This window comes from Mytilus californianus, unplaced genomic scaffold, assembly GCF_021869535.1.
Source record: "Mytilus californianus isolate M0D057914Y unplaced genomic scaffold, xbMytCali1.0.p SCAF_4, whole genome shotgun sequence".
NCBI lineage: Eukaryota > Metazoa > Mollusca > Bivalvia > Mytilida > Mytilidae > Mytilus > Mytilus californianus.
In genome coordinates, this window is record NW_026262690.1 from 49,514,138 (window position 1) to 49,540,272 (window position 26,135).

Genomic DNA, 26,135 nt, shown 5'->3' on the forward strand with positions numbered 1-26,135 from the left:
TCACTTGTATGACAGTCGGGGTAACATATTCAACATAATAACATGCTGTAAAATTCAGTTGAAAAGGATTCAACTCATCACACCTTCATTAGGCATAAAATCAAATAACGGATTCAGTTTTAAAACGTCATAAGCAGTATAAGAAAAGTGTGCCCTTGGGCAATATTTAACTATTAAGTAACGACGATTGGATTTTAACATCCAACTATTTTGCAACTATGTTGTGCATATCAAGACAAGAACATGGTTATGCAATATGCATATGGGCCCTATTTTGTTCTAGACCGGCACACTAAGTCGGATTTTTATGTGCTAGTTCACAAGGTAACCGACGCAGGAAGACATTTTACTTTACTCGGAAACATTATTTAGAGTCGAGTGATGGTGGACGATTTGGTCTGTTAACTGTGTGGTAGTTATACGGTTCCTGTTTTCCCTTTCATGTATAATCAAAGATACAATAAGTTTATATAGATCGTATCTTAATGTATGAGCTCTAAAAACATCACCATAAAAAATTTAAAAAAATCTATTTTGTTTTGAACCAGATTTCTGCAGCTTCTACCAAACTTCCAAACCATCTATCTTTTGAAGATGGAGGAATTAAGTAAAGGTTATAAATAATGTGTTGCAACAAAGTCGAAGTCTTCAACTGCCATGGATATTTTGGTTACCAATAACTATGGACATGTTCTATTTAATGTACTGCAATCCAATCAGGGGACTCGGTTGCCTAGTGGTCTAAGTAGTTAAACTACTGTATCACTAGCCTGTCAACACTGAGATTGTAAATTCGAGCCCCGCACGTGACAGGAGCGTTCGAAACAAATCATTATTGACTAGGATTACCAGTTTTCCTGCCGAAGGTCGGTGGTTCTCCGACCGCATACATCAATACAACTGGCCGCTGCGAAATAGGCAACAGTGCTGAAAGTGGTGTTAGTATAAAAAATAAACTTCAAATACTCGCAAAGCGGTTTGTGTTCGTACCGACAGACTAAGCAGCCAATAATGTAGTGGTGGTGTGACGCATATACTACACGGAAATTCTCCCAAACGAAATTATCAATTCGTCTACATTCAGGTCCGTACGCTCCACAGAGATTAAAATTGTAAACAAGAAAATCACCGCCACTACCCAGCTTAAAGCCTCTTCCGAACATTTGAAAGTCCCGACTATGTACTGGTTACCTAAATTACACAAACAGCCATTTAAATTCTGTTTCATCTCCACATCTAGTATGTGTTCTACTACTAATTTGTCAGTGCTTCTAACTACCTCCCTTACTACTATCAAAGAACTTGTTATCAACTTTTGTAATAAAGCTTATGGAAATAATGGTATTAATTATTTTTGGAGTGTTAAAAATTCATTAGAGGTTTTAGATAAAATACGTGCTTTTGATGGTCCTTTTAATTCTGTTGACAGTTATGATTTTCTACTCTCTACACTACACTTCCACACAATCTTATCAAGAAAACGTTTTCATATTTAATTAAATGGTCTTTTGAAAAATCTCATTGCAAATTTATTTGCTGTAACTCGTTTAAAGCCTTTTTCTATAACGAAAAAGGAAAAGTATGCTGATACACTTACTTGAAATGTAAAGATATGATTGAAACATTAAATTTTCTCCTGGACAACATATATGTACGTTTCGGCCATAAAATGTATCGACAGGTAGGTGGTATTCCTATGGGCACTAACTGCGCCCCTTTAATAGCAGATTTATTCCTGTATTGGTATGAATCTCAGTTTATGACCAAGCTCAGTAAAGACACGTCATTGTTACATTTAGTTGATACATTCAACAATACTTACCGTTATCTTGATGATATTTTTTCGTTAAATAATCCAGAGTTCTCTAAATATACGACCGAAATTTACCCAAAGGAACTTACTTTAAATAAATCTAACATAAACAGCAGTAGTTGTACTTTTCTAGATTTAGACATTTCAATTTTTAAAGGGAAACTCCATACTAAAATTTACGACAAAAGAGACGATTTTTCATTCCCTATTGTTAATTTTCTCGTTTTAGACGGCGATGTTCCTTTGGCTCCATCATACGGTGTTTATATATCCCAACTCGTTCGATATGCCCGTGTGTGTAGTGATGTCATAGATTTTAACGAATGTAATCAATGCATCACTGGTAAAATATTAAGTCAGGGATTTCGTTACCATAAATTGCTTAAAACTTTTACTAAATTCTTTTGTAGATACAAAGATTTGATTAGTCAATTTGGCTGTACTTGTAGAAAACTTCCTAAATTTTACGGTAATATTGTACTAAAAGCGCGGAAATCACTATGTGATCTGTTTAAACTCGTCGAACCTTTAAACAAACTTATTAGTAAAGGTTAGCTTACCAATGTTGTAATTAGATCTTTGAATATAGTTTACATTGGCACAAATATCGATTTTTTCATTAGCAGATTAAAACATAACTAAATTGGTATTCTTTTCAAACGGTTTTTTGGGATGTATAAATACACATCCACGTTCATTTTCTATATAGAGATTACTCTATCTATATATTACATTATACATATTTATTAACAGGTTAACTCCTAACTATCCTACTGCCTGTTGATACTTTTATTTTGGCATTGCACAAGTCATGTCTTCTTTGACTGTCTATGACGTTAAAACACTAAATCCCTGGGATGTGTTTTAGTTGATTTTAGTCTCTGATGCATGATTTTTTATTATCACTAGTAATTGTTTTTGGCTTTTAACTAGCTTTCAGTAACTGCGAATACTCTCAGGTCGTACTTTCGTGTTGATTTGACCTGTTGGTGCAATTTGTAATGTATTTTTGTTGTTTAATGTTTGGTAATTCAGTGTTTTATTTAGTCTCGATATTTTTGATATATACCACCTTTTGGTAGGTGTTTAGTGTGACGATGGGTTCTCATTTTTGTTCTCGTGCTGGGGGCGGCAAGATTATTTGTTTTGTAAAAATTATTTCCGTGCTCCATGTGTGCCTTACAGCAAAATTATTTTTGATTGCCTGTGTGCGTTGTTTTGTTTGGCGGCGGCGTTTTGTCCAGGGTTATGGTTGTCTTTCTGATATTGTTAAACACCTAACTCCCTTGTTTTGTTGGTTTTTGTATTTGCATTGTGTCGTGGATCAAATTTGTTCGTTCGGTGTATGCTCGCTTGTTTTTGTTAACATGTCTTTTGATTGAGTTAAGCCATTTCAATTGATATTTTATAGTGTGTCTTTCTATGTTGTGATGATACACTATTGTTTCAGGTAGGGTGAAGGTTGGCGCCTATTAAAACGTTTAAACCCGCTGCATTTGTTTGCACCTGTCCTAAGTCAGGAACCTGATGTTCAGTGGTTGTCGTTTGTTGATTTGGTTCATACGTGTTTCTCGTTTCTCGTTTAGATTAGACCGTTGGTTTTCCTGTTTGAATGGTTTTACACTAGTCATTTTTGGGGCCCTTTATAGGTTGATGTTCGATGTGAGCCAAGGCTCCGTGTTGAAGGCCGTACTTTGACCTATAATGTTTTACTTTTAGAAATTGTGACTTGGATGGAGAGTTGTCTCATTGGCACTCATACCACATCTTCTTATATCTATTTAACTCTAATCAATCAATGCAATCCCCAATCTTCCAAATCACGTCACCGAATGCGTCTTATAACTCTTTTTTACTCCTCATGAGCAACACGACTGAGAAACTAGTTGATCAGGAACTACCTCATCCTTTGTTGTTTCCAAGTCATTCCTAATAAAAACCAAAATTCTAACGAAATAAAGCCAGGAATTGTATTCTGATTCAATTAATTCATTTTGAATTTGCCTGTCGTTCATTGGATTTTTTTAAAAATAAAAATAATTGAAACCAGGAAATAGACATCGATTTCTTCTGATTAGCCAATCATTGACTGAGAATACTGTGAGCACACGTTGATTGAATTTTGGTGATGAGAAATGTTTGAATCTTAAAGAAGAAATCAATGAAGAAGGAGAGTGTACATACAATAAAAATAGCAATAAAGCACTGACAATGGAATGTATACATAAAGCAGTGTTGGAGCTATCAACACACATCAATAGCATCATCATTAAATATTGCTATTGTATCTATTCTCTATCAAGGAAGGCATTTTTGACTATAGGTTTTAACCTCGTATGATTAATATTTGTTTATAGATATTTGCTTTCCAAAATATAATTAAGAAGTCTTAAGTTAATGTAGGCTGGAAATAACATTATGATAAGAGAACATGTCCTGCTTTGATACGTTCGTCAGAAAAGCATACCAATCGTCAGTACATGGATTTTCACACTTTTTAACGTTGGCATATTTCTACTTGCTTTCTCATCATTTGATTCTGTGTGGAGCTTTATTTTTAAAAGAAGGGATATATTACTTATTTTTATCATTAGATCTTTAATTTTATTACCATTTATTGATTCATAGATTACAAAAGAGCTGGGTTGCTATCACATGTAAGTGAGGGAAGTATTCATGAGCTGGGTCACTATGAAAATGAGGGAAGTATTCATGATCTGGGTCGCTATTACATGTAAGTGAGGGAAGTATTACATGTTAGTGAGGTAAGTATTACTGAGACGAACTCTTACCCAGAAGAATGGCGGTGAAAATCCTTCAAACGTACTATGTCTTCTTCCAGTAGAGTTTAATAGTTCAAATACATAGTCCACATTTTCTATGTTCATTATTGCGTCGTCTATAATATTCATAACTCCTGTAGCATGCTGTTCTAATGTTTCACTCACACGTAATTCATCGTCATTTTTTAAATCTTTGAATTGTTTGAAAATGGTTTTTGAGTCTGAATTTGTTCTAAACATCCTGGAAAATAAATAAAAAAACATTAAATCAAAAGAACAATTTGATTTATAAGAGAGAAAAAAAAGAGTTAATTCCAGCAGTGGTTACTAACGCAAGATAACTATAAATTAATAAATATTTTGACAAGAATAATTAATCAATGAATAAATATATTTCTTCTTCCCTTTCATCAGTTTACTTCAAAGAATACAGATAATCAATCACCATCTGTGTATTGCAAACTGCTGATGCGTTTCTAAGGAAGTGTGAGATCAAATCAACTATCTTCATTAACTACGGCATATCTTTCTCTTTTTAAACTTGAAATTTATTTTAGAATGTGTGACTGAGATGAAGAATTTAAAGTTTCCTACCATTATATAAATAAAAGGAGTTGTTGGGTATACGTCAATATGACAGCATATAAAATTAGTAGACATATGTAGAGGCCAACATATGGCATGATATCGGTTTTAAAATTACCTAAAAAATACATATATATTTCATTATTGAGAAAAAACGTAATATATTCATATTCTGCAGTTGAATAAAAAATACAACTCTTCATTTGATCTTATTAGTAATCTGAAGCATGAACTGTCTTACTTTAAACGTCCGTGGAGTTCTTAACATATAATTGGAGTGACAGCATGAACGACATTTTCGATTATTGATGGAGTAAAGTTTAGAATGTTACTGTTCCAAAAGTTATGATTTTTAATGATGTATTGGGTTAAAAACACTGATTTATTACCCTTGCTTCCTCTGTTACGAAATGAGTGTAATTTCTGCCATTTAGAGTGCTCTGTATTTGTGTTCTTATTACTTGAAGATCAACTAAGATCTGAACTATATCCTATAAAAACTACAACCTTCATTAGATTGTTCTAAACAATTCAGTATACATTATATATATATATATATATATATATATATATATATATATATATATATATATATATATATATATATATATATATATATATATATATAAGTCTAAATTGAAAACAACGTTCAAACCTATGATTGCGTTGAATAAAAACCGCAATTTTTATACGTGTGCATGCAAAACAAATTTCTTGGTAGAGGGGTCTAAATACAGCACAAACAACATTTTCCAAAAGACCAAAAAAGTGAAAAAGTATATTTAAACAAAACGCATTTGACTAACAGGTCGAACTACGGATGTTCTTAAACCCTGCTGACTGCCATTGGCGATTGCCAAATAAACGGATCACAAGATGTAACAAAATGGTTCTTTATTATTAATTTAATACCAAACAGAAAACAATAAACTTGCGGAAAAGATGGTATACCGAAAACATGAGGTGCAAAAATTTGTACACCATATCCGGATTTTGAAAATTAATGTCTCTTCAGTGATGTTAGTAATCGAAACGGTATTTGGAAGGCCATATAATTTATCTCAATTTAGGATAGACTTTTGAATTTTGAAGGGTATATATATATATATTTGTTTTCTGTTTAGTATAAAATTTATAATTAAGATCCATTTATTACATCGGTGATCCATTTATTTGGCAATCGCCAATGGCAGTCAGCAGGGTTTAAGAACATTTGTTGTTCGACCTGTTAGTCAAATGCGTTTTGTTAAAATATACTTTTTCACTTTTCTGGTCTTTTGGAAAATGTTGTTTGTGCTGTATTTAGACCCCTTTAACAAGAAATTTGTTTTGCATGCAAACGTATAAAAATTGCGGTTTTTATCCAACGCAATCATAGGTTTGAACGTTGTTTTCAATTTAGACACGAATATATATATAATCAAGTCTAAATTGAAAACAACGTTCAAACCTATGATTGCGTTGGATAAATATATTTCAATGCAATCAGTATGCTTAACTTATGAGGTTGTTGCACTGTGCCTTTTTGATACAACCATTGTTATTATGCGTTTTAGCGTTATTGTAGCTATTATACTTTAACTAAATACCAATAATAACCAAGAATGAAGCGTCAGAATTATCAAATGATATCTAAATGGGGAATTGTTCTTGGGCGGTAAAACACGAAAATAGCCCGGCATTATGTCATTCAACCTTTTATGTCAATTTCTAGCGGCAATCTCCCAAGTTCGCCATATATCATATGAGATGGTGTAAATGAATTAATTTAAATGTAGCAGCAATTTACAAAATGTTTAATTTACTTTTCGATATTACTTAAACCCAATACTTCACACCCATAGTAATATAGATTTATAATTTTATAAAAAAAATCGAGCTGTGTCTGATTGCGAGGTCGTGAGTTCTGCCTAATATTCGGACTTCATAGAAAGCCTTATTAGCTTTGATGACTATTCACAGTTTAGCTCTCTTAAAAGTCAAATTGATAGCCAATTATATCCCTAAATATTTTTAAAGATTATTCACTATTTCTAGTTCTATTTAATTCAATACAAAATCTATAGAAAAAAAAAACACAATTTTACTTTTATCAGCATTACTTTAAGTTTCCATTTAGAACAATAATCTTGAAATGAGTCAAGTTGCTTTAAGTGCACATTTAGTGCACAGAGTATGTTCTTGAGAACATGTAAAGTCATTTGGAATCAGTAGTTTAAATAAAAGTTAAAATTCGTAAAGTGTTCATTGATAGACAGCTATACGGTAAAAAAATACAGCTGGCATAATATCAAGATTTGTAATCTTCACTTAGGATATATGAGAGGATATTATCAAAATCACCATATTATCACAATCCAATAAAACATTATCAAAATACACAGTATGCAAAAATTAACATTAACAGATTGCCATGTAAAAGCCTTTGATATCACTCACGGTTTTGAAGGCACTTAAATACTAGAAAGGTAAGATGGTTTTCTAAAGGACTATTAATAACTACCAGATGGAAACCAAACGACAGTTTAGACAAAAGACAAAATATTTAACAGACAAGCAGTCCATAATTACATTACACAAGAAAAATATAAATTCAGCAACAGAAACCTCATCAAATCCCGAATGTAATGGTATGTGCTTGAGAAGAGAAAGAAGTTGTGTTTGCTTGTTTGTGTTTCACGACACTTCCTGCTAATTTGGCAGTACTATGACGACAAGTGTTTATTAGTGGAAGAAACCGGAGTTCCCAGAGAGAACCACCGACCTTCGGCAAGAAAATTTGCAATCCTTGTCAATTCAGAGTAAGACTGAATTCTTGTTCCACTAATAGATCTAGAACCTGTAAATGCTTTATGTTTGAACGATCTCTGTTGTATAATTGCTTTTACTTGTGGTCCGTACACATACTTGTTGCCTTTTTGTATTTAATATATACGCACTGAAAAGGAATATAAGTACATATACAATGTTAAAAATAACGTCTTTATTGCTTTAGTATATCAAAATTTGATACCAATTTACACAAAGCAATGTATATAAATTGTCTAACTTCTCTCTCTAAAACTGTCTAATCTCTGGACATAAAAGTACACTTTGTAAAACTGCCTAATCTCTGGACATAAAAGTACACTTTGTAAAACTGTCTAATATCTGGACATAAAAGTACACTTTGTAAAACTGTCTAATCTCTGGACATAAAAGTACACTTTGTAAAACTGTCTAATCTCTGGACATAAAAGTTCACTTTGTAAAACTGTCTAATCTCTGGACATAAAAGTTCACTTTGTAAAACTGTCTAATCTCTGGACATAAAAGTTCACTTTGTAAAACTGTCTAATCTCTGGACATAAAAGTTCACTTTGTAAAACTGTCTAATCTCTGGACAAAAAAGTACACCTTGTAAAACTGTCTAATCTCTGGACCTAAAGGTACACTTTGTAAAACTGTCTAATCTCTGGACATAAAAATACACTTTGTAAAACTGTCTAATCTCTGGACATAAAAGTACACTTTGTAAAACTGCCTAATCTCTGGACATAAATGTACACGCTGTAAAACTGTCTAATCTCTGGACATAAAAGTACAATTTGTAAAACTGCCTAATCTCTGGACATAAAAGTACACTTTGTAAAACTGTAAAGTTATTTTATAGAGTATTTCTATCGTGTTCAACGAATACCATATTTCCTTAATAATAACTTTTCCTGTTCTCATTTTCCATAAAAGGAAATTAGTTGCGTGCGTAAATTTCCTGTCTAAACTGGAACCAACATTAATGTCAGACATGTTGTCAATGGCAGCCATTCAATTGGTAGTAATAAATACTGCCTTAAAACGTAGTCTGATGTCATCGATAACTTTCATGGATATATTAAGTAGGTGCATGTTTGAATAAACTGTATCGATCATTTTAGTTCAAAGATATTACCAAATATTCTGTTCTTTGATATAATTGCATAATGTTTCTCAAACAAGAGGGAAACTTAATTTATTCCATGATATTGCAAATATTGTATTTAGCGATATAGAAACAATTCAATCTTGATTAGCAAGTAAAGAATGGGTATTAAATTATTAATAACCATCATTTTTATCAACAATTATCATATAAAATATCATAATCATTAACTAAATGTAAACATAATAATCGTATGTTTTTAGACAGAGGCGAGATCAGTCAATATTTGCAGTCTATTATGAATACTTCGTGTATTAGATACGCCAATTATAAATCAAGTGGCTGATCAACAAAGCCTGTTGCTAAATGTCTATTGTTTGTTGAACAATTATGACGTAAAAAAGTGTCGATTACATGTGTCATGTTGATATTTAAAATATTAGAATAAAATCGAGAATTGAAATGGGAAATATGTCAAAGAGACAACAACCCGACCAAAGAACAGAAAACAGCCGTAGGCCACCAATGGGTCATTTGATTCATACGACATCTGTACTGTTAATCATTTTACACCATTTGTATGAACTGTATGTTGCACCTCTGTAAACATGGTAAATATAGACAATGCAATTTCCCATAGGAACTCCTTTTATGACTAAAACTGTGCCACTATTTCTATGAAGTTTCGTCAAAAAATATATCGTGAAATCGAAGATCACATGCACTATTAAGGTAAAACATAGGGTTGTGCGGCATATTTTCATCATTTATAACAAAAAAAAACAGGCTGGTAACAACCGTTGCCGTATAATTTTTCTGCACGAGAAGTCAGGACATTGGCCTGACAACAAGTGTAGACAAACTATACGGCTGGTTGGTACCAGCCCGTTTCTTTTGTTTATTTTTGTTTTGTATCTGACTTGTACGACGTTTTTAATTAGAAAGCAATACATTTTGCAATTAAAACGATTGCATAATTAAAATACTAAACACAAATAAATCTCAATACCGGTTTATCGACTACGATGTTTGGGGATATTTAGTCTTTAGTGAATTAGGGAGTTTGCGTAAAAACTAGCGCTTTTAATTCTTCAAGCTGTGTGCGAGTAAAATTATTGCTGATTACTTTGATACATATCAGTGACGTAGGAGTAGATTGAAAAGGGGGGGGGGGGGGTTCTTAAAGATAAGTGACAAGCAAAAAACCCTTTTTTGTTTTTCTAAAGTCTAGAAGTAAGTTAATTTCCTTTGTTTATATTCGAATTACAAATAAATTGCCAGACAGTGTGTTAGGGGAAAGGGAGGGGAAGGGAGGGGGACAATAACACAGTTCTGTCCCTCTATTTTGAAAATGTGTAGAGCGGGTATTGTCCCCATTCCCGTCTACTACGCCCCTGCATTTATATATAATACTCCTCCTCTCCAAAGAAACAAAGGAAAAAAATATATTTTGCCTGCCCCCACCCCCCATTTCTTATTTTTAAATTGCCCCCTTCCCCGGTTCATACCCCTCATATCAACTCAACAAAAAAGAGAAAACAATCATACGGACGTACGTACGTATAAACAAACAAAATAAACAACAAAAAATATGAAAGAACAAAATATATAAATTAAAAAAAGCTGTTTCTCTTTTTTTATGGGGAATACCGTGTATTGAAAAATAATGGATTTTGTATCTTTTTAAATTTTTGGATCAACATATTTTGGAAATCAAAATTTTCCAGTTTATTTTCGTGGTCATTACAGTTATGTGATATTCGAGTAGACCCAATATTGATCAAGTGACGTATGCACAATATTTCTTTTTTCATTTTCCATCACAATGTCCAAAATGGTTGGTAGTTTAATTTGTTTGACGTTGAGACTCAATTTGCGCTACCACAATTCGACTTAAAAAATCCCTTGAGGATGGAGAGAAAGGTGAAACCCTCTGTATAGTTCGATTTAGATGATTCGAAAGATTTCATCTAAAGTACTTACACAAAATGTAACAAACCGACGAGAGGTTTGTAGAGGGAAGCATTTTATGGTTACAGCTACTCTTGCAGCCAGTAAATTCGTAGACACTTTAAATATTTAATTTCAGCATTTTGGGACATAATTAGCTTTTTTATAAATATATTTTTTATGAACACTTATCATATAAATTATACTTTATGAAAACAGGTAATTTGGTCACAAGGTGAATGATAACGTAATGCACGAGTGACTCTATTCTTTAAAATTGTCTGTGTAACTTCATAAAAAGAATCCATGTAACAACCGTTATTGTACTGTTTTTCTATAACTCTACTGTGGGCAAAGTCGTACAAATCTGGGAACCAGTACGTAAACAAAACAAAATATCCGTGAATATTAAATATCTCCCCAAAAGAGGCGTGGTTTGTGAATCAGCTGTATTTACAAAGTGTATATTTTTTATTCGTTTGACCTCTGTTTTCCCCTCTTTGTATACTCGATTTGGGTCTCTTCTATTCGCCTAAACTCTCATAGTTGTATTTATTACCATTGCGTACTAAACACAATTGTGCAGTTATGCAGCAACCGACATTCATGAACAGCTGCTAATTTAATTATAAAATACGATGCCGATGAGGTTATTATTTAAGATATATGTATGGGCCGATTTGTATACCAAAAAAACATTGTATGTTTGGTTAACTTATTTGTTTAATATAATCAAACCATTATACAAATATTTTTTATCGCAGTTCTACCAACGCAATTTCACGTGATTATTTTACTCACTTCAAGTTTTTTGAGCGATATCAAATTTAACAAAAACGTAATTGGCAGGATGTGTCCCAATTGAAAGGTATTTTATGATCTTTTTATCTAACTAATATTCTATCTGGAGCTGTTCAATATGTCTGAGCGTGATCTAGCTAATCAATAATACCAATGAATTTTGTTGTCAATTTTTTATTGAAGTTGATTAATCTGTTGCAAGCACACAAAAGATATCTATATTCTATGCTGTATGAATCGATTGTCGCATTGACATATCTTAACTTCCCATTTTAAATTCGTGACTTTCTTATTTCTAGTTATAAAAATAGTGTTAATTAAAGTAAATTTGTATCATAGTAATGTGTAACATTTTGAATTTAACATGCACAGTACCCCCTTTAGAAATCCATTTCAGGAAGAGATTTTAACAAGAGACCGCGTTCATTAACCAGTTTAACCATGATGGTTGTTTCATTCAACCTCTAACGCTGCCACAACGTATTGCAGTTGTTAAGGTGGTACCTAACACTACAGGGAGATAACTCTGTAAAAATCAGCTGAACGTTTTAATTACGTTGTATTGTTAAGGAAATATTAAGCTTCTCAATGATCAAAATTAGTGTTTGTCAAACTGCTATATAACCAACGAAATTTTTCTGATAAAGTGGTTGGTTCAAATTTTTTGAAATTTTTATATTTTTGTCAAAGGGTCAAAGTAAACATTTTGTCAAAATTTTATGAAAATTAAACGAGCCAAATTAATATTAGTCAAGGTGTTGGGTACCACCTTAAAATACCCATACCGAATAACTTCAAAAGACGAAGGAGGTAAGATAAATACTATTCTATTATCAATATTTTGAATTTGACAATTACATAAATAAATACATTCTTCTTGTTCTTTGTCTTTTGGAAATCTGGTGTTGGTCTAAGATCTTTAATAGTAACTTTAAAATCCATTTAGAGGACTTTACTTTTTATATTCTTGGCGATTTAGATATAAAACATATTTTATATAAATGTACCCAGATAAATGTAATGTTATTTCAGTCACCAGAAATAAAAAACCAATTACATTTAACTACACATTACACAATCACTCTTTAGAACATGTAACAACACCAAATTTCTGGGGATAACCGTCAGCTCAAACCTTAAATGGGATGCACACATTAACAATATATGCAAAAAAATCTAATAGCACCCTAGGCTTTCTAAGGAGGAACCTGAATATTAGCTCAACATCAGTTAAAGAGCAAGCATACAAGTCCCCAGTAAGACCATCACTAGAGTATGCTTGCGATGTTTGTGATCCATACTTACAACAAGACATAGATAGCATTGAAAAAGTTCAAAGGAGAGCTGCCCGTTTTGTAACCAACAAATACAGAAACACCTCAAGCGTTGGTAACATGTTACAACAACTGAATGGCTCAGCCTCTCTGACAGAAGAAAAGATTCACGATTGGTAATGCTACATAAAATAGAACATGAAAAGGTTGCAATACCTAAAAACAATAAATTAATTCCTTAAAAAAGACAAAGAAGACATTTATATTCGAACAGCTGCCAAATTCCATCCTGAAAACACAGTGCAGAAAAGAATCTTTTTCCCCCGAGAACAATAACCGACTGGAACAAACTACCTGATAACATCATAAATTGCACATCAATAGACTCTCTCAAATCTTCAATTTCAAAGCATCAATATTAAACTCAACTTTCTATATCAAACTAATTGTACATTTCTATTTCTCATTTTCCCTCTATTTTTAAGGTAGATCATAGGTATATATTTCCTCAGATAGAATTTTTTTATACTTCGCCAAAATAAAGATTTTTCTATGCTTTTTCCAAAAATATAATAAAAAGTATGGGTCACCGTGCTATTTTTCAAGCTACGGGTCGTATGAAATTGCACAAATTTGCTTAGATTGATCATGAAAAAACACATTTTTGTGCATAAAAAGAAATCTATGAGATAGAATTTTGAAATAAAATATGAGAAGATAGGTTTTATAATATGCTTTAAGAAAATGGAAAGAAAAAAATGGTGTCACCGAACTTGTTTTCTTGCTACAAGTAAAAAATTAAAATTTCCCTATCAGTCCAGTATAATTTTTTTACTAAAAGAGTTATCTCCCCTTAAATGGCCAAGTTGAAAAAATGATTCTAAAAACACAATTATTTGGTATTTATTTAAACATTTTGAATAATGCAATAAATCACCAAGTTTTCTTTCATTAAATAAACAGTCTAACCTATAAATTGCCTATCTGTTTTCAAGTATGCAGATTTGGGCAAAGATCTAGACCAATTGTGTACTGCGATTGTACAATCCAAGATGGCGGTATACCATGAATCTACCTTAATTTGTATATATATTAATCTATATAGAAGTCTATAAAAAGGACCAACCAGCAAATTTAATATGTACCGGATCGTCTAAAATAGACGATACTGCGCAGATAAGGAAAAAATTATATAAGTCTATTTGCACAACGGTACTAACATAAGATGGTAATATACGAAGATGATGTTATAAAATCGTGTTGACAAATATTTCAGCTTAACAAATAGCCTTCGTCAGTGTTAAGCCGAAATATTTGTCAACACGATTTTATAACATCATCTTCGTATATTACCATCTTATATTAGTACCGTTATGCAAATCTTTAGACTTATATTAATCTATATATATATATATATATATATATATATATGTCTTGTTGTAAGTTATCCTGCTGTGACATAATCTTCAATTTGTTGAAGGCGGTCACTATATGGTAGAAGTAGAAGTGTTGGAGACTTTAGGTTCACCACGTTAATAAAAACAACTCTCAGCATATATATATTCAAACGCATCAGATATATTTAAACAAACAATGACACCTTTATCAGTCGAGGCAACTTACAGTGTGTTTGGAAAAAGAAAGCGCTAAACATTTCCATTTCAAGAGGCCAAACTTGTAGCTGAATTGTTGCAAAGTTTGTTTGCATATCATATAGACAAGACGATGATTTATACAACCCGCACTCAAAGAATATACCCTTTAAGATATGCTGTCCACTTCGAAATAATAATAAATAGCCTGTGATAAGTTACCATACTCTTATTATGTAAGTGCAAAATGTATGTTATAGCATTGGATAATATTCAATTATTTCAGACTGCATTTGACCTCAATTAACACCATTTCGTCGAAGCGACATATGTTAATAATCAACTGTCGAAACGACAAATGTTCAGAATCAACTTTTCCCCTGAAATTGGTTAACCAAGATTGTTTATGCTTTAACAATCAGTATACTTTGAAGTCCTTCAAATAAATTTTATTGAAAAGATTTAACGTTATCAACTTATCGTTTTGAATAAAGAGAGATACAATTCGTTGCATTTATATCATCGGAGAATATTTTTGGTTACATTTTTTTAAAATGCATTTACAATGTACAAATGTATCCCATGCATTTTTTTTTTTTATTTTTTATTTTTTGGTCAAGTACAAACAAACTGAAAATGTATATACAGCTAGTAAATAGGCGGTTGTTTTATATCCTTTTTTCATTACGCTGATTAATATAAATCAAGCAAAGTGACTCAGTTATTATCAAATATATTTATTGCATCAATATGTTATGTATGGTTTTGGTATAAATTTAATGTCGCTACAAATGAACGCTCACAGCCTGGGAAAATATCACTGATTAAACATAACACTTTTTAAATTGCATGCGTCCGAAGCGCTTTACCTACACCAGGAACGATCAAACCCAAACATATAAAAGCCAGGGGTCGTTGATTTAATAACTTCCTTACATTTGAACGTACCATTGCAGCAACAGTTAGTACCAGTACCATTGTCTAGTTCTGTTTTAGTCTTGATATTTATAACTGAATATTTACGTCTGTTTAGCATTTACATGTCAAGATAAATTCATATGTGGTGACCGGTCAAACTCGGGTGTTTAAACCAAGAAACACATAGGGTAAGTGCCATTCTTCTACAAAAAGCTCTTCGTGGGTGTCGACAGGTAACTTAAGTAAGGATTTACATATCCCATCAATTAACGCCGCTGTTTTCAAACGGCAAATAAAAAGACTAAATCGCAGCATTGTGCAGTCAATATAGTTCCGAATATGCATAACATATTTGCCACTTGACATTAAGCAAGCTTCAATGATTATATCAATCTTTGTTCATTTCATGTCCTATAACAGCATTGTCTACATGCATTTAAAGGTAACTTTACTATGATAGTCTTAACGGAAGGAGTAAAGTGTCAATCATAAAGTATAGAGCAGCCACCTTGTAGCAATAAATCATGTGCTGAAAAACGATATTGTGAAATCACATTTTGTACGTTTACAATTCCCCAAATGATTTAATTGTGATCGAGTTGGTAGTTGCTGAAATCTGTCAACGAGTTCATAAGGACACCAGTTAAACCAACGTACAAGTTATAAATAGTGAAGGATTTCAAAAAATGAAAACTCAGGCTTATGAAATATACTATGTTAATAATTTAAACATGTTTTCATCTTTTAACGTCAACATACCAAAAACATAATTGTACTAGTTCCGTGAAAATCGAGTAATGACGTCAAGATAAATCTATACAAACTCATGCATCATGCATCATACTGTCCTATTGATTGGCTTTTTCATTAATTAAAGCTTTTAAGAAAATCTTCCTGTTCTGTGCTCACCATTTATTACTCATTTACTTTACACCGGGAATGTTTTTCATTTCTTGTTAACAACTAAGGAAGAGTGTTTATACTGTTCATTGTACCCAATAACAAACTAGCTGTTTACAAATACATAATTATTGTACAAATACATAATTTATTGCTTTGGAACCTACAAATAACCATTGATGGAATAAATGTTCGGTTTTCTTTTTTTTATTATAAAGGAATTGAGAAAAAAAGGTAGGCATATTCAAAAGATTTTTCTGTCATGAATCTTACTTGTTCAACAAATAGTCCTCTACCATTTAAGAAAAAAAAAACTGAACAAAATACTGAAATTATAAGTACTCCCATGATTACCCTATAGCAATGTAATAACAAGCGAATTGCTTCCAAAATTAATAGCTATTGGATATAAGAGCTTTCAGAATGGTATGTCATGTTTGACAGAGACTGAAATAGTTCTGCTTTATCCAGCAACAGTTGAAATGTTATTATTATTACAGTTAAGAAACCAAACAAAGAGAATGAAACAAGAAAGAAAAAGAAAGACAATATTAGTCAGTGCATTTAGAATTTTTTCTGGAGAAGTCTTACACGTTCCTTGAAAGGAAAACACATGTTTAAGAACAGTTTTCAAGAAATCATTTTTTGCCACAATTAAGAGCAGCTTTCACATTAGTCAGTTTTTTTAATTTAAAAACAACCAATCAACAAAATTACCAAAGATCCAACTAACAATTAGAATAGAAAAAGTTCAGTGGTTGCCGTTTGTTTGTGTATCATTTTGTTTTTCGTTTATTCTTTTGTAAATAAATAAGGCCTTAGTTGACTCATTTGAATTGTTTTAAATTTGTCATGTCGGATTTTTCTTTTTATAGTTTTCTATGCGGTATATGTTTTTCTCATTGTTGAAGGCTACATGGTGACCTATAATTGCTAATTTCTACGTCATTTGGTCTCTGGTGGAAAGTTGTCTCATTGGCAATCATACCACGTCTTCATATTTTATAAAGATATTGACACACAAAACCTGATTAGTATGTTGTAGGCGAGACATTTGTCGAGATTTTGTTGGTTCTAGAAAATGGAGAGGATGGTATATTTGTCCATCATGTGGTGTAAACCAGAAGATTAAAAAAAATAATTACCAAAACATTTTGTAAATAATGTTCTTCGCTGATTTTATCGATTACCCTTCTTTCTTCTTTTTTAATATTTAAATTGAACTTTAGATCTACCAATATCAGCTTATAACTAGTCATGACGTGTTTGTAAATTAGAGCATGCCATACTTTCATCTAATGGAAGACTGCAGACTTCCGGGTACAACAAATGGTAGAACAATTTCCGGACAATAAAAGTAGCTTTCAAGACAGAGGTAAGTTCAATTGTGTATCGCTCTTTGTAAATTTATTTATCTATTCGTAAGGAGCATTATTCATCCAAGTGTTAACCAATTTGTTAAAATGAATCGTCATCTATACAAACGAAGTACTTTGATTAAACATGTAAACAATAATCGACACCTCGTCTCTCCAAATGAGCTCTACACTCATGAAGCAACAGATTTTCTTTCATACTAGGATTAAGGCATATCCTATAAATAAACATAGAAGGACGTTTGAACGCAATACTGCATGACAAGCGTGATGATTTTAGTTTACAAATAGTGAGTTTTCCTTTTCAGAGTGCCAATATACCTACATATATCACATAACATAGCTTGTTTGCTTCGAACAAGCTTGACTGTGTCCAATAACTTCCTTTAGATAGCTACCAAGTCACTATAACCACAATATAAAGGTGTGACGAGTAACTTTCATGAATTGATCGAAGATACTTTATGCTTCAAATGTTCGTAGACATTATTTCTCTATGTGCGTCATGTATTTTCGTCGATTTGAAACTTTGATTGATTTTCAATATTGGTATTCACTACTTCGTATTAAACGACAGATATCACATTCATGCGAAGAGACATGTAGGAGTTCTTACCGGGAGAAAAAAATGAGTAAAAATTGTTCATGTGTTTGTTTGTAGGTCCGTAAATCCGTCTCGTTATTTGTAGTTTGTCGCGATTGTATATTTTCCTCTGAAATTCGTTATTTTTTTATCGTTTAAAATACTAGTACAGATGCTCCGCCATCTTTTTTCACCTGTTATTTTACTTAGGAATACTTATTTTACTACATTACTGTTATGACATTTCATGTGTTTTTACACAAAATTGCTGTGTTTATTTCTAAGAAATGAAAATAAAACATGTTATTGATGTTAGGCATGCAATTCGATTTTATACACAGCTCAAGACTCGAGTGGTTGAAAGGTTAATTGCATGGCCTTAGCAATCAATTGATTTCTTATAAATAAAATTCTGTTTTTAATCAAATATTTATGTAATAGGGCAGAAAATAGTTTACATGATATTTTTTTATTGAGCATTGAACAGACATTGGCTAAGATGTTAATTTTGAAAAGAAGCACTTGCGCTCGGCTTATCAAAGTCTGCAAAGGTTTATCATACATGAAATATTTACTATAAAACCAGATAAACATTATTTACAGATGGTACACGAGACAGCATTTGATTTATCATTTATAACAGAACCAGAATATCCGGAAGCATATTGAAATAACTAACAGATGCTGCAACATAGTTCTTGTCATAATTAAATCGTATATCATTTGATCGAATAAAAGGTTTTTATACTATTATAATTAAACACCTATTGCTATGAGGGGAATGTAAAAAAGCTCATTATAATATTGATACTACTGTTACTATAGTTATTGTTACAGGGGAAATGTGTTCTGATATATACTTGTATTTCCCAATGATACAATTAAAATTATTTCCCCCTAATACGTGCAATTGTGTTTTTTCTCTCTCTCTCTCTCTCTCTGAAAAAATGTAATATTCTGGAATAAAACTTTGTAATTCAACTTTATTTGAGGTCAATTATTATTTTTTTGAATTTCATAAAATAGTCTCCAAATGAAAATAACACTTTATAAATTGTATGCGTTTAAACTGCTTTTCTGGATTTATCTTCATCAGAAACAAGCAAAGCCAAATATTTGAAAGTCAAGGATCATGATGTATATGAACCGAAACACGCGAAGAGTTTTAAGACCAAAAGGGACCTAAAATAATAGCCAAATCCATAGATGGCTAATGATACAGTCCACAAGCACAGGTTTCAACCCGGCCAGTGCTATAAAAATGAAAATAAAAGAACAGAGTTCCAATGTCCCTGGCGTTGTCTATCCAGGAGCAATAACTAATAAAAACACTTTTTTTTTGTTGTTCTTTCAAACAATTTATAAATAAAAACCGTGCGCGGTGGACAAAAAATTATTTTTTATTGTATACTAAATATTTCAAACAGACCTTCAAGGGCATTACTTATAATATACTTTAAGTTTTATAAAAAAATGTATCCGTGAGAGCGCTAACGAGGCCATTTTCCATCAATTTAATATTTCCAAGGGTTATAACTCTTTTAAAAAAAAGTCGATTGTCCACCATTATAGAACTTGTCCGAGATATTGCTGATATTAACCTATAGTATAAGTTTTATAAAAATCTGCCAAGAATTGTACCCGTGAGAGCGCTCACGAGTCCATTTTCCATAAATTTAATATTTCCAAGGGTCATAACTCTTTTAAAAAAGTCGATCGTCCACCTTTAAAGAACTTGTCCGAGATATTGCTGATATCAACCTATAGTATAAGTTTTATAAAAATCTGGCAAGAATTGTACCCGTGAGAGCGCTCACGAGGCCATTTTCGATAAATTTAATACTTCCAAGGGTCATAACTCTTTTAAAAAAAGTCGATCGTACACCATTAAAGAACTTGTCCGAGATATTGCTGATATTAACCTATAGTATAAGCTTTATAAAAATTTGGCAAGAACTGTACCCGTGAGAGCGCTAACGATACCATTTTCCATAAATTTAATATTTCCAAGGGGCATAACTCTTTTTAAAAAAGTCGATCGGGCACCATTATAGAACTTGTCCGACATATTGCTGATATTAACTTATAGTATAAGTTTTATAAAAATCTGGTAAGAATTGTACCTGTGAGAGCGCTAAAAAAATCGGACGGACAGACGGACGCCCGGTATTTCCATGTCCCCCGCAATGCGTTACGCCATTGATTTTGGTTACACAAATTCACGGTAACATATATACCGAAAGTCGAAAAAAAATGACAATTCCAAAACAGTGTTAGTTATCAAAGGTGACATTATGCATGTATGGCTGCATTTTTCTACTGTTAGTTCTGATTTCATTCGTGTAGCATTTGTCAGTTTCTGTAAGTTTATTCACCTTAAATGTTGGCAGTGGCTGTATTTATATTATTAATATACTGATTTTTGCTTTGATGTTGTGAATGCATTGTGGTTACTTACAACAATCAGACACGCATGCATATAGATGTATGTAATAGATCATCATTTGTACACTTACAACAATCAGACACGCATGCATATAGATGTATGTAATAGATCATCATTTGTACACCTATAATAATGGTAACAACAATGATAGACGAATGTTTGACGTCCAGTGGCAACTTTAACATACATATTCTTGGTAATATGCAATATGTGAAGTGTTCATGAACCTCCTGTTGTACACTCAAAGGATACATTTAGTTAATATTTTAATGGTTAACCCCGGAGTTAAAATCCATGGGAAAACAGTCATCATAGCCAGAAATTTTATTCTGACTGGTCTTTGCACTTACTCTAAACATCCGCTTTCTTGACTGAGAAAGAAAACCAATATACCACTCTTTTGCTTTACCCTAAAAGGCATCGAACACATGACATCCCGTACAATAGGCTAACACAATGTTGCGAGACCTTAGAGGAGTTTATACATAAATGTAAGAAGATGTGGTATGAGTGCATACATATATAATGAGAGTTAAACTTTGATTATATGATGTTATAATACATAACCTACGATTAAAAAGTTCGCTTCGTCCCAAGGTTATAAGATGGATCATAACTATACAACAGGACTGAAATTGAACTCTAGTGCGAAATGGACCTACATTTTGGTCGCTCAGTATCTGAGATCTAACTGGGAAGTAAAACTAAATACAAGTCCGCGAACCATAAAACGTGGATCAAAATGATTTTCTTTTGTGGGATGACTGTTATCCCTTATATCCATTCTTACATCAAGTAAAATTAGTGTAGTTTATTTTGTGTCTGAGATCTGAACACAGACGCAATATCTAATCCAAGTAATTGTTGCGTAAAGGTAGCTCAGAGTAACCTCCATTTTTTAACATGCCACTATACCCATACACTATACCCTACTATATGATAAATAACGGAGTAAAGAAGTCGATTTCTTCCATTCGACGATAAAACTCAATGCTTAAGAGGGGCGGTCACGTGAGGGATGTATAAATACGCAGCAACGTCCGGTCAGAATGATGTCTAGTTCAGCGAGTGTTATGCTCTATGTTCCTTAGGGAACCCTTGCAACAAGTCTTTGAGGGTTCCGTATAGGGCTTGATACAAACAAAAGTCTGCTCCTATCTAGCTTATCCTCTGCTATGCAAGGGTTTGTCTTAATGTGCCACCGTTCAACCAAGTTTATTCAATCATCATTAAACCTAGTTAATTGGTTATAGGTTACTTTCTATCTGAAATTAATTGGACATTTATCAGCGAAACGTGACTTTCTTCTTGCTGCATGCCACTAAAACACCAAGTTGTATGATAGTAAGTATACTTTTTGTCATTATATAAACACTCTTCATAGTTCAAACTGTAGAGCAAGTATGGAGAACTTCCTCAATTGTCAAAAGAAATTCAATTGATTGAACAATAAACTATTGTTAACAGATGTATGTGAAAGTCTTTTTTGATATCATCCTTAAGGAAGGCAAACCTTTTCACAACTTAAAATTACCCCGGTAATGTAAAACTTATTATATAGTTTGGTTTCAATGTATATATGTCATTTTATATATTTGTCGAATGTTGGTCCGTGGCTATTATAATTTTTTCCTCATATCTCTTTCTAATCACGCATATTTCTAAAAATCAAGTCTATTTTTGTCCATATTACGTATGAATGTGGGAAATGTATTCATGAAGCAACAAACAAAGAACACAATTAACCTAGAAAAGACATTAAGGAGTCAACATACGGTCATAGATTGATTTCTATTCACAGGATTTGCTTTATACAGTAAATATAACGCAGCAAGATTCTGATATTAAAATGAAAATAAAATCAGTAGAGTAATACCTGCGATGTAATGTTTAGTATAAAAAGCAAAGCGATTATATTAATCGATTTTCTTTAGGATACTTAAATTGATTATATGGTTGTATTTTCTAAGATCAATTTCTGTTTATTTGGTGTGAAACTCGCTTATTTTCCAGTGTGTTGAAGTGTCACATCACTTGATCAATAATTTAACACATCTATGTTCTGTTGATATTGTCAGCTTAATTGACTGAATGCTAAAACTTTTTAAACCATTGCAATACAACAAATTCAAAATTATCCTCATAAACATTGTAAAAATGGTTTGTTCGGTAATGATAATTTAATATGATGAGGGAAGTGATGAAAAATACACATGTACGTATAACTTAGTTATGTTGTCATATTATGAGAAGGGTAAGAATTAACAATAGAAAATATGTAAACCAAGTGTTTTCCTTTACGCATGTTAGTGAGTTATACACTCTAGATTTGTGTTAGATATAAAACTGACTAATGTAATAAAATTCATATTTCCTTCAAAGTACAACTTAAAATGTTTATACATATATATATAACTAACGACTGTAAGACTGAATTAATTATATAAGTAAAAAAATTAAGAAATTTATTTCACCACATCATTTCTTATTATAACAACGTATGCTAACTATTTATTGTACTGTGAAAAAAATGCCTAAAATAAGAGTTGATAGAAAAAAAATAATACATAATTTGACTAACCTGATAAACATCTCCACTCCAGTTGATTCGATGCATCTTTTAATTCCTTTCCAAGACTTTTTCAATTTAAATACTTGTCTAGCATCTAATGGTAGTCGTGGATCGGTAGGAGCTGGTGGAGGCGGCTCGGGTATAGAACCATCCGCCATTACCTCTACATCCTCAGTTATTGTCGGCCTCGACTTGATTTCTGTTTGTGAATACTGACAGCCCATTATCATATCCTCGTATCGTAGGTCGATAATCCCATTCAATTCTGTTTTACATGAATTTCCTTCACTATTTAATCAATCTTTATGAAGGTAATTTTAAATCTGCTAAATAAAATATATTATTATGTATATTTTGATTATAAATAGTCCTAGACTAAGTGATTATCTGTAAATATATGAAGTATGTCGCATATAAAATATTATATAAATGATAATAATAAATTCATGTTGTGTGCATTATAGATATATTTCGATTATCACAGTTTTTACGAACGCAAGGTTATAAAACTAGCAAAACTTAATTATCTACAATATTAGCAATCTGTGTATACAGATGATTTGAGTAATATTGATAAGAATCTTCTTTCTTATACTAAAGACATAAAAAAACCTGGGGAGTCACGATAAGAATTGGCTTGCAACAAATATTATAAATTCCAAGGTAATAACAAAAAAAGGGGGAAGTCAAAATCATTAGAAAAACGGGAAAAACGGTTAAAATACATAAATCAATTGCTTGGAGAAAGATTAAAAAGTAATGTGTTAAACTAGGTTCTTTTGGTGGATCCTTCAACTATTTCAAAGCATTCGAAGGTTCCGCGAGTTGAAACCCTCTGAACAAAACAAATACACCCAAGTAATAAAACAAGATTCAACGTGGATCATCACCTCATATCAAATCGAATCGCGTCGAAATTGACCAAAACTGACTGAAGTACTCAGTACATGAGTAGGAGAAGGAAGTCTAAAAAAGTAATACTGTATCAGAAATCTTGCCTTCCAAAAGTACGCTTACTGTCCACAAAGCCGTTTATGCCATGTTTGATTTACATTCGATTCAATGCCTTTTCTATCACATATCAATTGGATTCACGCAACCAGTTTAAACGACAATGTCGGAGGTTGACGCAAATGTTGAATTTATTCGAAAAGGCTAAAGTGTTTCTACATCAATGCATAGATTGCCTTAGCCGTGTTTGTCACAACTTTTGTTTGCTCTTATGGTGTGCTGTAACACCAGTTTCCCAGATTAGGGGAAGGGTTGAGCGCTCACAAACATGTTTAACCCCGCCACATTATTTATGTGCCCAGCCCAAGTCCGGAGCCTGTAGTTCAGTAGTTGTTGTTAGTTCATGTCTGTCATATTTATTTTTCGTAAATTACATTTTTATAAATTGGGCCGTCAGTTTTCTCAATAGAATTGTTTCATATTTTTTTCTCATTGTTGAAGGCCGTACGTTTGCCTTTAATTTCTTACATCCACATCATTTGAACTTTGTTGGATAGTTGTCTCATTGGCAATCATACACCATCTCCTTTTTTTTATATTCAACGTCAAATTTGATTTGGCCTTCCATAACTGTTTTCATTCGAGCACTACTGATGAGTTCGTTCGAGCACTACTGATGAGTTTTTAATGTACATGGAACGACCGTCTGACATACCTAATTTATAGGCCTGGTATTTTTGACAAAAGAATGCACTCTTTTGTCGGACCAAGATTTTTTTTTTAAACTTGAGGTTAATTAGTTACAATTTTGCATGAAATTGAATTTAACTTGTAATTAAGTATTTATTTTAATTAGAAGTACAGTCATGTAAAATTTCAGTAATCGATTAATCCACCATATTGGAGATAAGGAAATGCCTGTACCAAGTCAGGTATATAACAGTTGCTTTCCATTCGTTTGATGTGTTTGAACTTTTGATTTTGCCTTTTGAGGGGACTTTTCGTTTTGAACTTTCCTTGGAGTTCGGTATTTTGTTATTTTACTTTTTACAATGAAAACATGCCATACAATGCCGAATACATTTTAATGACATATGTGGTTCGTTTTTGGCTTCTTTAAATATAAAGAATGTGCATATATGTACATATCCATTATTATAGTATTAATTAATGGGTGTTTTCTTAATGGCCCTGTTATATGTCGAAGGTCTGTAATAAAGGTCTGAAGATGTCTGTAATGGTCCTAAAATTAAGGAACAATACAGCATCAGAGGCCAGCATTACTGACACAGGACATGTTACACGGCCATTTTAAAAACACCCATTACTTAGTACATTTATTAACCAATTAAACAGGAAATATTTGTTTAACCAACTAAGTAAATTATTTTTAAAATGCCAAGTTTTAACTAAAATCGAAACAGTGCCTATTATAGCAAAAAAAGCATTATTACGGGACCATTATGGATAAAACCAATCATTATCATTTTTTGTTGTTCAAACATTCATACTTTTAAACGTTTTGTACCAATAGAACTACAATTTAAACAATGTTGAGATGAAAGATATTTGCGATGTTGATTTTCTGTGATCGATGATTACTCAATTGAGTAGAGTGATCCCTGGAAACAGTTAGCCCTTTTAAAATTTTGTTTTGTTTCACAATGACTGGCTTTATCCACGATGGTCCGGC

The 26,135-nt window shown here is 32.2% G+C and overlaps 1 protein-coding gene across 1 annotated transcript in view; it reads right to left on the reverse strand.

Moving 5' to 3' along the window:
* LOC127738199 (globin-3-like) overlaps nucleotides 1–26,135 on the reverse strand; it is a 44,588-nt gene that overhangs the window by 13,072 nt on the left and 5,381 nt on the right. Inside the window, exons 2-3 of the mRNA XM_052249354.1 lie at nucleotides 23,501–23,817; nucleotides 4,606–4,837 (exon numbers count right to left, since the gene is read on the reverse strand). Coding sequence (XP_052105314.1) covers nucleotides 4,606–4,837; nucleotides 23,501–23,721 — 453 coding nt within the window. The 5' untranslated portion in view covers nucleotides 23,722–23,817. The remainder of the gene's footprint in view (nucleotides 1–4,605; nucleotides 4,838–23,500; nucleotides 23,818–26,135) is intronic.